This window comes from Vulpes vulpes, chromosome 12 (assembly GCF_048418805.1).
Source record: "Vulpes vulpes isolate BD-2025 chromosome 12, VulVul3, whole genome shotgun sequence".
Lineage (NCBI taxonomy): Eukaryota > Metazoa > Chordata > Mammalia > Carnivora > Canidae > Vulpes > Vulpes vulpes.
Genome location: NC_132791.1, coordinates 9051310 through 9065008, shown reverse-complemented (window position 1 = coordinate 9065008; position 13699 = coordinate 9051310). Strand labels below are relative to the sequence as shown.

Here is a 13699-nt window from a genome sequence, read left to right as displayed (position 1 = left end):
TGGCATCCCATCTCCCTTTATAACTCATTTGCCTTAATTATTAATTGTATTTCTTTCAAATTCTATTGTAATCATTATTTTCCTAATTTTTGGCTTAATGTTTAATTATTTTCATTCTTTCTATTTAATAGTGTAAGGATTTATAACTATAAAATTACATCAGTGTATAATTTAGCCCATATCTCATAACTGGTTTTAGGAGATTTTCTTTTTTCTTTTTTTTAAAGATTTTATTTATTTATTCATGAGAGACACAAAGAGAGAGGCAGAGACACAGGAAGAGGGAGAAGCAGGCTCTACACAGGGATTCCAGGATTGCGCCCTGAGCTGAAGGCAGGTGATAAACCTCTGAGCCACCCAGGTGTCCCATTTTAGGAGTTTTTCAACTTCAATTTTTATCTTTGAAAAATTATATTTTTTAATTTCTCATTTGTCCACTTAACTCATTTCCCTTATCTCTCTTTGTATCGGAATCTATACACTTCTGTGGTTTTGTCTGGTTCCATAGTTTAGAAAATGTTAAGAACAATCACTAATAATGATTTTTAATAACACTGATACTGTTACATATATTTCAAATAACCAAGCTTTTTTATGCTGGTTGCCTTTTAATAATGTAAAGATGTAATAATGTAAAGAATTCATTTAAAGTACAGAAATTTAAATATTTATGTATTCAAATCTATTCTTCTTTTCTTTTTAGTCTTAGGAAATTCTTCTCCATTAAAAATTCAGATTGTTTTTTATATTATTAGAAAGTTCTCCTCCATAAAATCTGTAGCTTTTCTTATATTTCACTCCTTAATTTGCCTGATTTAATAAATTAAAATAATTTAGTGATTTTTGGGGGGTAGGTATATAGTGGAGTCAAAACTAATTTTTACATAAACATTTTTCCCCATTGATATCTGGAATTTATTGAGTGTTATATTCTTCTATAAATGAATGTTTATTTCTACATCATATTTAGTCATATGTAGCTCCACTGTTCTGTGTATCCTTGTACAATTAATGTTCTATTTTAATTACTGTGGGTTCTTATGATGGCAAAAATAAGTTCTCCCTCATTTTATGTCATGTCAAAATTTTTTCTATTTTGTGCTGGTCTATTTTTCAATACATATTCTATTCATTTCTATCAACTTTTTAAAATCAGAATTTTCACAGTAATTATGGTTGCTGTCAGAATTTGGAGGCTACAGTAAATTGTTCCCCAATAAACTGTAAATTGGGACTCAATTTTCTTTAGATAGTTACACAAATCCACCAAGATTTGCATAGGCTTTAAATCATTACAGAGATATGCACAATAATTTTAAAGAGAATTGACAACAGAAAAACCTTATTAGAGACATTACTATTTCTAATGAAAGATTGGGTCTCTCATAAGAAGAGGCAGTGAGTCACGGAAACAGGCAAAGAAGTGATTCTCAGGAGTAAACACTATTTACATAGAAAATCTAGCCTAAGGAGACATTTTCCCAACTAAAGAGGTTTATTGAGATTTATTGTCCCATTTTAAAGGCATCTTTTTTATGGTGATAGATCCATCACCTTCACTTCATTTAATTCTGTGGAATATCTGAAGAAGCTAACTCCTTTTATTTTGGTTTTATGCAACCTAAGTGTGTTCTCGATTTGGATGTCCTTGTAGCTTCTACCTACAGGGAAACAGGATGCTTCTCAGACCTAAGTCTTACAGTCCCATTAACAGTAGGTATCTCATTGCTAATGAATTGAATTTTTGTTTCATAGTCAATTTCATTTTCCTATCCAGGAGAGATTAATCTCTTCTCAGTATGAGAATATCAGTTTTTCTGAGTTTACACAGTGAGAGTCAATTCTTGAACTGTTAAGTGAATCTGCCCCCCACACCCTGTAAAGTCAACAACTTTCCTGGTGGTACCTTCCTTTTCTATCAACCATGGATTCAATACCAGATTATAATAGAACAAACCTGTAAATCAATTTGGAAGGAACGGACATATTTATAATATCTAGTTTTTTTGGAAGTTGTTTATTTTTATATGGGAAACAAAGACAAAAGAAAAAACTTAAATTTCCTGACTACCTACAGCTCACTGACAAGTCCTTGAAATAGGCAGAATGACATTCCTCTAGGAGCTCAGCTGCCCTGATGTTGACTCTTTGCTAAGGGCAAAAGACAATCTTAGCCTGACTCCCCAGGATTCTGTAAGTCTCCTTTAATATATAAAAATTCCTTTGGAAACTTCTTTTATCTCTACGCTCCCCATGATATATATTAGCAGATCAACCTCCAAGCATATGGCCCACTGATACTTTTCTAAAGGGTCTCATAACTGAGTTTTTACTAAAGAGTAATACATCACCTTTTCCTAATAGCTGGCCCCCTCAGGATCCTTATTTCCAAACTACCTTGGAGGCTTGTGCTATCCCTACCCCCTCCCAACTTGGAAGTATATAGTCAGTCACCTGTCACAACCCCAGTGCAGCTCTTTCTGCCCTTGGGTCCTGTCCCCGTGCTTTAATAAAATCACCTGGTTGCACCCAAGACATCTTAAGAATTCTTTCTTGGCTGTGGACTCCCAGCCCCAACACTTCTACATCAATTTAATTATACACCTGCCATGCTCCTAAATATACTATATCTGACATACAATAAGGATTCACTAAATGGCAGTTATTCTCTTTTTCATCATCATCATCATTATTATTACCATTGTTATTTGTATCTACAATGTAAAAGAAGCAACAAACTGGAAAAGTTCCTAAAGTTATTCATTCTGGACCCAATTTCGGTAGTGAGATGTCATGAGCTTCATGAAGGACAAGGCAAAAAAAAAAAATCTTCCAATGAAGGAGAATATTATGGTCTATCCTAAGTTTCACTGGTTCTTAATATTATCCTTTCATCAACAAGGTAAAAGTCACTGGTATTTAACAAAGCAAGGGATCACACAGCATTTTCTTTTTAAAAAAAAAAAAAATCTATCCAAATTGTTAGATTTGTTAAAAAAAAAAAAAGTTAAAAAAATCATCACCATTTGCAGCTATAAACTTCAGTGACTTGGAAAATGGGATCCTGGCGTAGACGTGTTTTTACCAGTGGAGAGAAATTAAACAATGTATTAGTTTATGTGCCTGTGTCTCTGTGCACCCATATATAGGGATGTGGAGTTATTACATCCATTATGAATCAATTTTTGGTTCTAGGTCTTCACAGAAAAGAGTAGAAATCAGAGAGCAAGAGAAATAAATCACCAAAGGCACCATGCCTTCCATGACTTACCCACACACCGGGGTTCTAGACCATCCCACTGGGCATTTGCTTGACAAGTAAGCTTAGCACTTCCTTCTAGTCTGTACCCATCATCACAGGTAACCAAACACATCGTCCTATAGGACATTTCCCCTGTAGAACAGCTGATGCGGCCATGTTTGGGCTGGCGGAGATGAGGGCATGTTCTTACTATATAAAGTGAAAACAATTAGGTCACATTTTACTAAATAAAGACAAAAATTATAAGTTTAATAATGCCTACACATTGCAAGCAAGAACATACCTTTTCTTAAAATGGCAAGGAGTAAGTAATGCACCACCATGTTCTGAGCTAGCGTGAGACAATTAAAAACATGTGTTTTGTCAGGCGTGCTGCCCACGCAAAAGCACTGTGCTCAGCCAGCCACCTGCCCACAGGAGGGAAACTTGGGTTATCTGAGGAGTCTGGTCCTGGATGGATGATGACACCTGTAGATTGGAGGTGGCTGACAGTGGGAGGTATCTGCAACCCTCAGCTGGGCTTTTGCTGTGATTTTCCAAAATACGATCCAACAAAAGGAAGGAGTCTTTTCCAGCACTGGGATTCAGGTTCATGATTAACTCCATTCTCAGATCTCATGGGCATATGGGCATATTCTGGGTCTTTTAATGTTCCCAGCCTCTGAAAAGCTGTCCAGCCTCTGCAATCTTAAATTTCAGTACTTTCCTCCCTGACCGTAACTCTGGTCCTTTTAGCTTTTTAACCCAAGACACTTACTGCAAATCCTCATTCATTATGCCAATGTTGATGTATGCGTTAACATTGTTTTGTTTGTGTGTTTTGCTGCTATGGCAAAGATGGCCAGTTGCCAACCCAATAACATTCTCCCAGTTTTATTCAACATAGACTACAAAGAGCTAGAAGGTAATAGCTGCTTACCTCCATCACAACAAATGACAGCCAATGATATATAGGCTGTGTGGGATGTCTGGAAAAGCTTTTAAATGGAGACTTTTTTTTAAAGACTTAGTATGAAATTTTATTTTTTTTATTTAAATTCAATTAATTAACATATAGTGTATTATTTGTTTCCAGGTAGAGTTCAGTGATTCATCAGTCTTATATAAAAGCAGTGCTCATTACATCACATGCCCTCCTTAATGTCAGTTAATGAAGACTCTTTCAATTGAGAGTACTTTCTGCCATCTCCTCCTCTTTTGTCCTGAAATATGGACATGAGGGCTAGTACCCCAGCATATTACAGTATAAATATAGGATACTAGTACAGGATAACTATCATGCACTAAGATGGTAGAGCAAAAAAATTAAAGAAGCCTGGGTCTCTGATGACAATGGAGCTACTGCACCAATTTAGGATTACCAGTTTCTCTTCTTCTTTTAGATGAGATAAAAATAAACTCTTAATTGGCTTTGTTATTTGGGTCTTTGATAGCAGTAGCTGTACATAATTCCTAATTTCCTGTGCCCAGCACCCATTCACTTTTCCTTTGCTGATTTCCTAGGGAAAGATCTCTCCCCCCTAACAGTTCATGGGATTTGTGTGTGCTCCAGTCCTGCTCAGAGGTAGAGCGCTGTGGCCTAGGATCACATTTCCCTGGTCTGGTAAGTGAGCAGATACAACTGGTAACATAATTCCTCTTTCTATTAGCTTCAAAAATCACAATAAGAGAGCACTTAGAGGGTATTTACTAGGCCCTTGATGCTAGAAATGTCCCTGTGCCTCAGTCAGGCTCAACACCATCAGCAGAAGTGCCATGGGGTGTCCAGAGAAGCATGTATTTTCCCAGTACTGCTAATTCTAGCTCGCTAGCCTCAATACAACATCAGAGAAGCTCTAAGAGGGCATCTTACTGCTCCTGCTTCTGCAGGCCCCCAAACAGCATCTGTGCTCTAAGGTCTCCTGGCAAGATTTTTCTCACTGCCCAGCCCACAAGAATCCCATACTGTCTCTTAGGGTCTATCTCAATGAATCCCATGACACCCTATATTCCTGTTTCTGATGATCTCTTAGGAAGCCCAAGGCTCCAAAGCTATCCTTCAACTACCAGGATCACCATGTAGTTCAAATCTTTTTTTTTTTAAAGATGTATTTATTTATTCGGGGGGGGGGGGGCAGGCAGAAACATAGGCAGAGGGAGAAGCAAGGCTCCATGCAGGGAGCCCGACGTGGGACTCGATCCCGGGTCTCCAGGATCACACCCCAGGGCTGCAGGCAGCGCTAAACCGCTGCGCCACCGGGGCTGCCCATGTAGTTCAAATCTAATTTACAAACTCTTGCACCTGTCCTCTGGAATACATGATCAGTCTTCAGTAAATCCTCTCATATCCTAAACTTCACTTATTGTCTTTTCTTTCACTTTCTTACCCTCATCAAAATCTTATTGCCTCTTTTTTTTTTAATTTTTTTTTTTTTAATTTATGATAGTCACACAGAGAGAGCGAGAGAGGCAGAGACACAGGCAGAGGGAGAAGCAGGCTCCATGCACCGGGAGCCCGACGTGGGATTCGATCCCGGGTCTCCAGGATCGCGCCCTGGGCCAAAGGCAGGCGCTAAACCGCTGCGCCACCCAGGGATCCCAAAATCTTATTGCCTCTTATAGACAAGGCCTACAGGTGAAAGAGGTGTCTTTGTTCCTTGTGCCTTCCCAGAGTTTTCTCTCTCCCTTCCTCTTTTCTTTCTAAAACCCTTCAGCTCCCCCAAAGTGTCATATACAATATTCAACATCTTTTCTCTCCCCCTAATCATCTGCTGACCTCTGGGTCACTTCTTATTCTTCGAAGATTTTATTCTTTCTGTTTCTGTCTCTGCTCTGTCTCTCTCTCTCACACACACATACACACACACTGGTGATTTCATATATTTTATCTAGATGATCATTCCAGTATCCAGGAATCCTATTCTTCACTTATTCTCCAGTAGCCATATCCTTCACCCTATCTCAGCCCCCCTTCCACTGCCTTATCCTCTAGATCTGGCCGTCACCACCTAAGCATCCCACTCTGTGACAACAATCTCCTATCTTCTTGGATCACTCCTTCAAGGATCCCAGATCCTACTGGGATCTCCAATCTATTGTATGTTCCTGTAGATAAAAATCATCTCTGAAAAGTTGCTCTTTCTACACTTCTTTTCCTCCAGTTCTAGCTTAAACCTACTCTGTTCAGTATTTCTAATCAGGGGAAGGAGGACAAGAGTGAAGGAAAATGGAAGTGGGAGAATAAGAAAAGAGGAGAAGAAAGGTAAGAGAAGGGGAGGGAAAGTTAGGTAGAAGAGAAGAAGAGGAGAGGAGGGGAGAAGAAGGAAAAATGAAGTAGGGAGGGATTGTGCAGAGAAGGGAGGAGGAAGCTGAAGAATGGGGAGAGAGAGATAAATTAAGAAGAGGGGGAAAGTAGAATAAAGAGCAGGGGGTTGGGGAGGATGCAGAACCCCATGGAAATTTACCCTTTCAGTCAGATGGCATGTACATCCCTGTCATGAACAGAAATATGGACAGAAAAAGAGAACGCGTTCCTGTTGGATATGCCAAACAGTGGTCACATACACTCATTTGCTCACAGATATAAGCCTAAAAACACCAGACATAACACAAAAAAACAAAAATGATCTTTACAGAAGAGCAAAGTTTCATTATCAACAATAGCATTTCAACAACACTAAAGACCAGAGGACAACATAGCAATCTAGATATTTTTGAACAAAATCATTTGGGACTCAATTTTGGAGGGAATCTGCATAAGATGTGTTTTTCTTTCTTCTACATTTCTCTATTTGCCAATTTTTCATATCAAGCATATATTTGTAATGAAAGCTTAACCTTATAATAGTTGGGGCAGGATGTCTAGAGCATGTTCAACTGAAGTCACTGTTTGGCAGGACCTATTCTAAAGGAACTATTCAAATGATATTAGTCAGCAGAGCATAAATATTGGGTGCAATAAATACATATTTAGGGGGTGCCTGGGTGGCTCAGTCGGTTAAGCATCTGTCTTCAGCTCTGACATGATCCCAGGGTCCTGGAATCTAGCCCCACATCAGGCTCCCTGCTCAGCGACACCCTGCTTCTCCTTCTCCCTCTGCCTCTCCCCCTGCTTGTGCAATAGCTGTCAAATAAATAAATTTAAAAATCTTTTTAAAGTAACAAAAATAAAAAATCAATATATATTTAGGATTGACTATTCTTAGAGAAAATTCAAGAATCAGATTAAGGGTTAAACCATAGGCCTTTCAATCCCTGATATGACTTGGATAGAAGTCGACTACTAATGACAGATGAGTAGACATATTTTCCCTTCCACATCTTGATGTTTATTGAATGTGTCCATTGCATAAGTAGAATCATTGTTGAGTGCATCCGATGCATAGAAATATTTTGCCTTCCACATTTTGACTATTGTTGAGTGTGTCCATCATACGTAACACAGTGCCAAGTGCCAGGTGAACAGATAAATTCCTATGATCAATACATATATAAAATCTGGAAAGCCATATTAACAACTACTTTTAGATTTAGTAAACTGCTGAAATCATTTCAGCTTTCCAACTCAAGATGAAATGGATTTGCAACATCTCTCAAGAGTACTGATAGTAAATTAGAGTTGGTGTTTCATACACATACAAATTATATTGCTTCTCAAATGTTGGTTTCAATAAACTTTCATTGCTCCTCTGGGGAAACAAAGCATATGCAAGAATTCCTATTTAGTCCTTAAACATCTTATATTCCTTTTCAACCAAGAATGTTTTTAATAGAAACAGACTTATTTATTAGTTTCAATTAAAAAATGGTTTATTTCAACAAGCTGAAAAATTCTGCAATAAGTGTTTCTTGATGTACATTCATGTTAAAGCAATCCTTACATTTTATTTGGCCTTTTTAGAAAATAGCAATTTAGTCTCTCAAGAAAACAGTCTATTAAGAAGTAGACAATGTGAGAACTGCTCTGGTTCTGATTTAAAGACTAATTAGATTTTTCCCCAGGTAAACAGCTCCTGTCAATCTTCAAATTGCAATGAAATCTATATTGAAAATAAGACAAATCTAATATTAAATGCAGGTTTCTCTTTGTTTAAACCATTTTCTGAGGATAAATATTATCACAAAATTTAATTTACCATGATGTGGTTTAGCAAGTTCTCATTAGGAAACCACAAAAAATCCTTACTAGTTTAGAAATAAGTGTATAGTTCCAATAAAATTGAAAAAGAATATAAATGCTTAATGATGAATACAGAGTAGGAATAAGACAAGCTTATTGAGTGTTATTTAACACTATAAAACATTAACAATGCAACATGAAATTTGTAAAAGGCTTTATATTATACACTGATCTTTCATTTCTGTCTCACTTTCAGAAAGATTTTCAAGAAAAAGATAACTGTTCCTATGACTAGATTTAAATTAGGTCTGTAAAATACTACATTTTCTATGTTACCACCCTGAAGCAGAAGTGAATCCCCATGCAGCTGCCATATTTCATTGAATCCCAGATGCCTCAGTTATGAGGCACAACATTATTTTATGTGCCACTAATAAAGAAATAATAATATCTAGGAAAGGATTTAATGCCACTGATTTTAAAGCGCGTCTGGTTTTTTAGAGATGTTAAAATGTAGGGGAATGTGCTTTTGAATTAATGAAATATGGTATATATTTCAAAGAACAGTATCTCAAGTAACTAAATTCACTAATGATGAGCCAGAGGAAGGGATTAAGCATCTTCATTCAGGACAGCTTTGTACACTGGTAAGTTAAACAATAGCTTTGGGGATGAAACTGAAGCTACCTTAGAAGAGCCATGATCCTATAGCCACTCTCCTTCGATTAAAATTATTTTACTGGGATCCCTGGGTGGCGCAGCGGTTTAGCGCCTGCCTTTGGCCCAGGGCGCGATCCTGGAGACCCGGGATCGAATCCCACATCGGGCTCCCATGCATGGAGCCTGCTTCTCCCTCTGCCTGTGTCTCTGCCTCTCTCTCTCTCTCTCTGTGACTATCATACATAAATAAATAAAAAAATTTAAATAAAATAAAATAAAATTATTTTACTTATATATCAACTGAAATTAAATAAATAAGAACAAGAATGCTTTTTAAAAATGCATAATGGGAGGTGACACAGGCAGACCACCAATTTATCTATTTATCAGTGCACTTATCAAGATGTATATTTGTCAAATTCAAGTTCTTGATCATTCACCAGAGGTATAACCAAGAACTGAGAGGAAAAGATACATTCTGTGCTCATGAAGAACTCACAGTCTTGCAGAGGTGATAGATAAGTTGATTAATAAAAGTTAAGTGTATTGGTTTGTATTATAACACGTTGGTTAAGCTGAGAAATAGGCTGTGAGAATCCCCTTACTCTAGGCCAGGTTAGGGTTGGTCAATAGAAGAACCTGCCCTGGATTTTACAAAGTGCAAGGGAAGCAGTGGTCACTGTAGCCAGACTCAGTGACGGACAAATGCAGACGAGTCCCATGGGTTCCAGCTTGTCTTTGCTCGCCTCTGTTCCAAGTCCCAACTGCTAACTGTGTAGACCTAAGAAGGCCCCAAGCTCACTGCCAGGTTCTTGGCTGTGGAGCCATGGGGTGTGGTTACACCCAAGCAAAGCTTCTCTTAGACCTCCCAACACATTTCCCCTTTAGAGTTCCACCCCCACAGCTGGGCAGACCTGGTCTCAGATTGAGTTGGTAGTAACACCCGATGCTCCAGCTTCTCTTCTAGATCTTCAGTTTGCCAGCTCTTCCAAAATTGGGTAAGGTCTGATTCCTAAAATAAATCCCTTATCCCACAACACTCATGGTACCTGTGCTTCCCTGACTGACCCTGACACACAGAGCACAGGGGCTCTAATGAGGGCAGAACAGATTTGTGGACGTGCATACAGAAGTTAGAGGCCATCCATCCAGGCTGAGAAGCCTGATAACAGCAGAGGGTTTATATCTAGGGACCGAGAGCAAAGGCAGAGCTCTCAGACACTCAAAGTTGTGGGAACAGCTTGTCAAAGGATGGCTTCCTGAGAGGACACAGCCATTTCTTACCGCGTTAGTGTAGGATCTGAGGCCCAGGGTACGTACAGACTATGGAAGGTAAAGAGGCAGGGGTCAGATCTTATCCTAAAGGGGCTGTCTACCTGCTTCTCTCACTCTTCTTTGGAAGGCCAATACGTGGAAAGTTAAAATGCAATGTCTTCCACCCTCTGCCATGAAGTATTTGGAAGTAGGGGTAGAGATCTCACACAGAGCTCATTAAGTGTTGGCTTTACAGGAGGCTTCCTACGATTAATTCTCTCAGTAATGGCATGTTGGCTTTTTACCATTCGAGATTGCAGGATGGAAAATGTCTTTCCTTGGCCTTCCCACATAAACAGTAGCTTGTCTGGGTTTGGAAATCTAGGGTCTGATTTTTTTCCCTCAGAATTCTGGCAACATACTCTCATCTTCTCATATCTACAATGGCTAATCAGAGGCTCAAGTCTGATCCTTTTGCCTCCGTAGGTAATGTTACTTATTTCTAACTGTGAAACAGGGACAATTTTCTGTTTTCCTAGGGCATTCAGAGATTTCACTGAGATTATTTCCAGACATGGATCTGTTTTCAATCTTTTTTTTTTTTTTCAAAATAGCCCTCATTAAGTGATGTTAAGCTGAATATCAAAGATTTTACTTGTGTGTATTTTCAAGATTGCAGCTTGGGGATATGTTCTCCTTCATGCCATTCTCTCTCTAGGTTCCTAACATGAGAAGAGTCTATTTCCTGGAACTATTCGCATGTCACTTTATTTAGTATTTTTTTAATCTTTGAAATTGTGCTCTACTTTCAGAAGAGTTTCTTGAGCTGGTTTTCTAACTTATTAATTTGGCTTTTAACTATGGCCATTCATTGTGTTCTGCAACCTTTTCCCCACTCCCTCACCCCTTGCCCCCAAGAAGTCCTTTTGTTTTCAGATTTTTCCCATTTCTTGGAATCCTGGCCTTAGTTACCATGAGACTACCTTGGAATCTCAGTGATTCCATTTGATTCCCTTTTCTTTCAGGTCCCCCTTGTATAATTTTGCTGATTTCTTCTTGTTTTGTAGATACAGAGAAGAGAATGGCTTGGGACTTGAGTCAAGCAGGTTCGTATTTATGGATAGGCTCCATGCTGGTAGCTGATAACTGCAGTGGTGGTCTCCTGGGGTTCACAAATGACCTCAGAACCTGAGTGGATCACCTTCCCTGATGAAAGGGGAGAAAGCTCCCTACTGGACTCTAGGGAGCTGTGTGCTGTGGGGTCCTGGAGCAATCAAATCCCAAAGCATACTGCTAAAAGATGCCTAGGCGACATGGTAGGGGTGAGGCTGCCAGATGTAGCAAAACAAACACAAATGAGGAGAGTCAGGTAAAACTGAGTTTTAGAAAATCAACTCCTCCTTTTTAGCATAGTAAGTCCCGAATCTTGTATGAGCCTTACTTATCCTGAAAACTGTTGTTTGTCTAAAATTCGCATCTCACTGGCTGTCCTTTGTTTCATCTAGCAACTGTAGGCAGAGGGTAAATTCTCAAGTCCTTTGGCTTCTTAGATAACCCTCTCTTCCAACTCTACTTAAAAAACTGTCCAGGGACACCTGACAATTCAAGATCTCAGGGTCATGAGAGTGAGCCCCCCATCCAGCTCTGCACTTAGCGGGGAGTCTGCCTGAGATTATTTCCCTCTGCTTCTCCCCACTATTCATACATGCTCTCTCTCTCTCTCTCTCTCAAATAATAAACCTTTTTTTTTAAACTGTACTTATTTAAAAAAAAAAAAAACCTTAGGAAGTTGTGTATGCAGGAGATCCTAGGGATGGCATGAGTGGAGGTGAACTAAAGTACCATTCTTATTTGTTTTTTTCTCTTTATTTGATGTGGGAGCCTTAGGTTCTATTCAAGGTACTATCTCTGTATCGATTGGCCTGACTAGGCTCTTTGGGATCTCACTTTAGCATATTCCCACTTTCTGTAGCATTCTGTCTTTCTGAGCAAAGGCTGGAGACATACAAGTTGGCTCACTGCTCACGTTGCAGGACCCTGGTGTGGTTCCCAGTCCTCCAGTGACATTAGTCATCAAAGCCCTCATTCCAACCATTCCAAGACTCTCCTTGGCAACCTATCTTGGCTGCTTGAAATCTGAGGTTTGGGGTAACCTGTCCATTTCCTTCCCAGGAAGCCCCTTTCTTTGCTCTTTGCTTGTTCATAAAAGAAACATAGAGGGCATAGTTTATGATGATGTGGTCAATTGAACTTGGTAGTCCTGACTTCAACCGTCCTATAATTTTTTCTCTTTCTGTGGTCTGTGGTCTATGAAATTACAAGAAACAAAGAACTCAACTGGTCCATTAAAGTTTAAGTCGAGGAAATCAAGCAAGGCAATCAATAAACAATGTGAACTGGCAGTTTGCATACCTCTGCAGGAGCTCTCTGAACCGGACCACAAACCATTGGGTAGACACAAGAGGATGCTGCTTCCCACGAGGTCAAATCCAGGGTGACATCGGACCCCACAGGCTGCATTGAAGTGGTTGTTACAAGTGTTCTGGATAAAGTAACCGTTTTCAGGAGGCCTCAGGGCAGGGCAGTGGACCACTAACATTTACAGAAAGAAAATAAAAAAGCAAAATTAGCCTTTGAAGCAGCCTCCTTTTCTTTGTTTGTGTAAGAGGACATTTTATACACACAGCTCAATTACCCACATCATTCCTATTTACTGCATTTCAATTTCTAAGTGCATATTTGGAAGAAAAAGCCTTATATCTCACTCCTATCAGGTATGCATTTACTTCCAATTACATTTTTTAAACAAACTAAATATTATCTTTTAAGCTTTAAAAATGTTTTGCTATCTAGGTGTATATGAGACTTTCCAGTTCTTGATCTTCATATGTTACTAGCTATTTTCCTTCTTTTTTTTTTAAATTTTTTTTATTTTATTATTTATTTATGATAGTCATACAGAGAGAGAGAGAGAGAGGCAGAGACACAGGCAGAGGGAGAAGCAGGCTCCATGCACTGGGAGCCTGACGTGGGATTCGATCCCGGGTCTCCAGGATCGCGCCCTGGGCCAAAGGCAGGCACCAAACCGCTGCGCCACCCAGGGATCCCTATTTTCCTTCTTAATTAAGGTGACATGAAACAAAGAATAAGTCAAAGTATGTCTGCTTCAAATCCCACAGCCTCTGGTACATTGACAGGCTAATTAAATAGTTTTAACTTTTTATATGAGTAACATCAAGATACTTTATTCATAAAAATATTCTCTTTAAATGGATTTAAATATCACTAGAGCCAAAACCCAGCTCATTTGTTATCAAATTTGTTATTAGATTTGTAGCTTTTAGATTCATTTTAGATCTTTTTCAAGTACTAAATTTTTCTGGTTTCATGGTTCTAACCTCCTGGGGGTCTCAGATCCACTTTCT

At 38.9% G+C, this 13699-nt stretch overlaps 1 protein-coding gene across 4 annotated transcripts in view; it reads right to left on the bottom strand.

The window, feature by feature from the left end:
- Positions 1-13699, bottom strand: part of SVEP1 (sushi, von Willebrand factor type A, EGF and pentraxin domain containing 1) — a 182730-nt gene that overhangs the window by 112180 nt on the left and 56851 nt on the right. For all 4 annotated transcript variants that reach the window (XM_072727713.1, XM_072727711.1, XM_026002685.2 and 1 more), the window contains exons 5-6: positions 12687-12866; positions 3272-3451 (exon numbers count right to left, since the gene is read on the bottom strand). In XM_072727713.1, coding sequence (XP_072583814.1) covers positions 3272-3451; positions 12687-12866 — 360 coding nt within the window. The remainder of the gene's footprint in view (positions 1-3271; positions 3452-12686; positions 12867-13699) is intronic.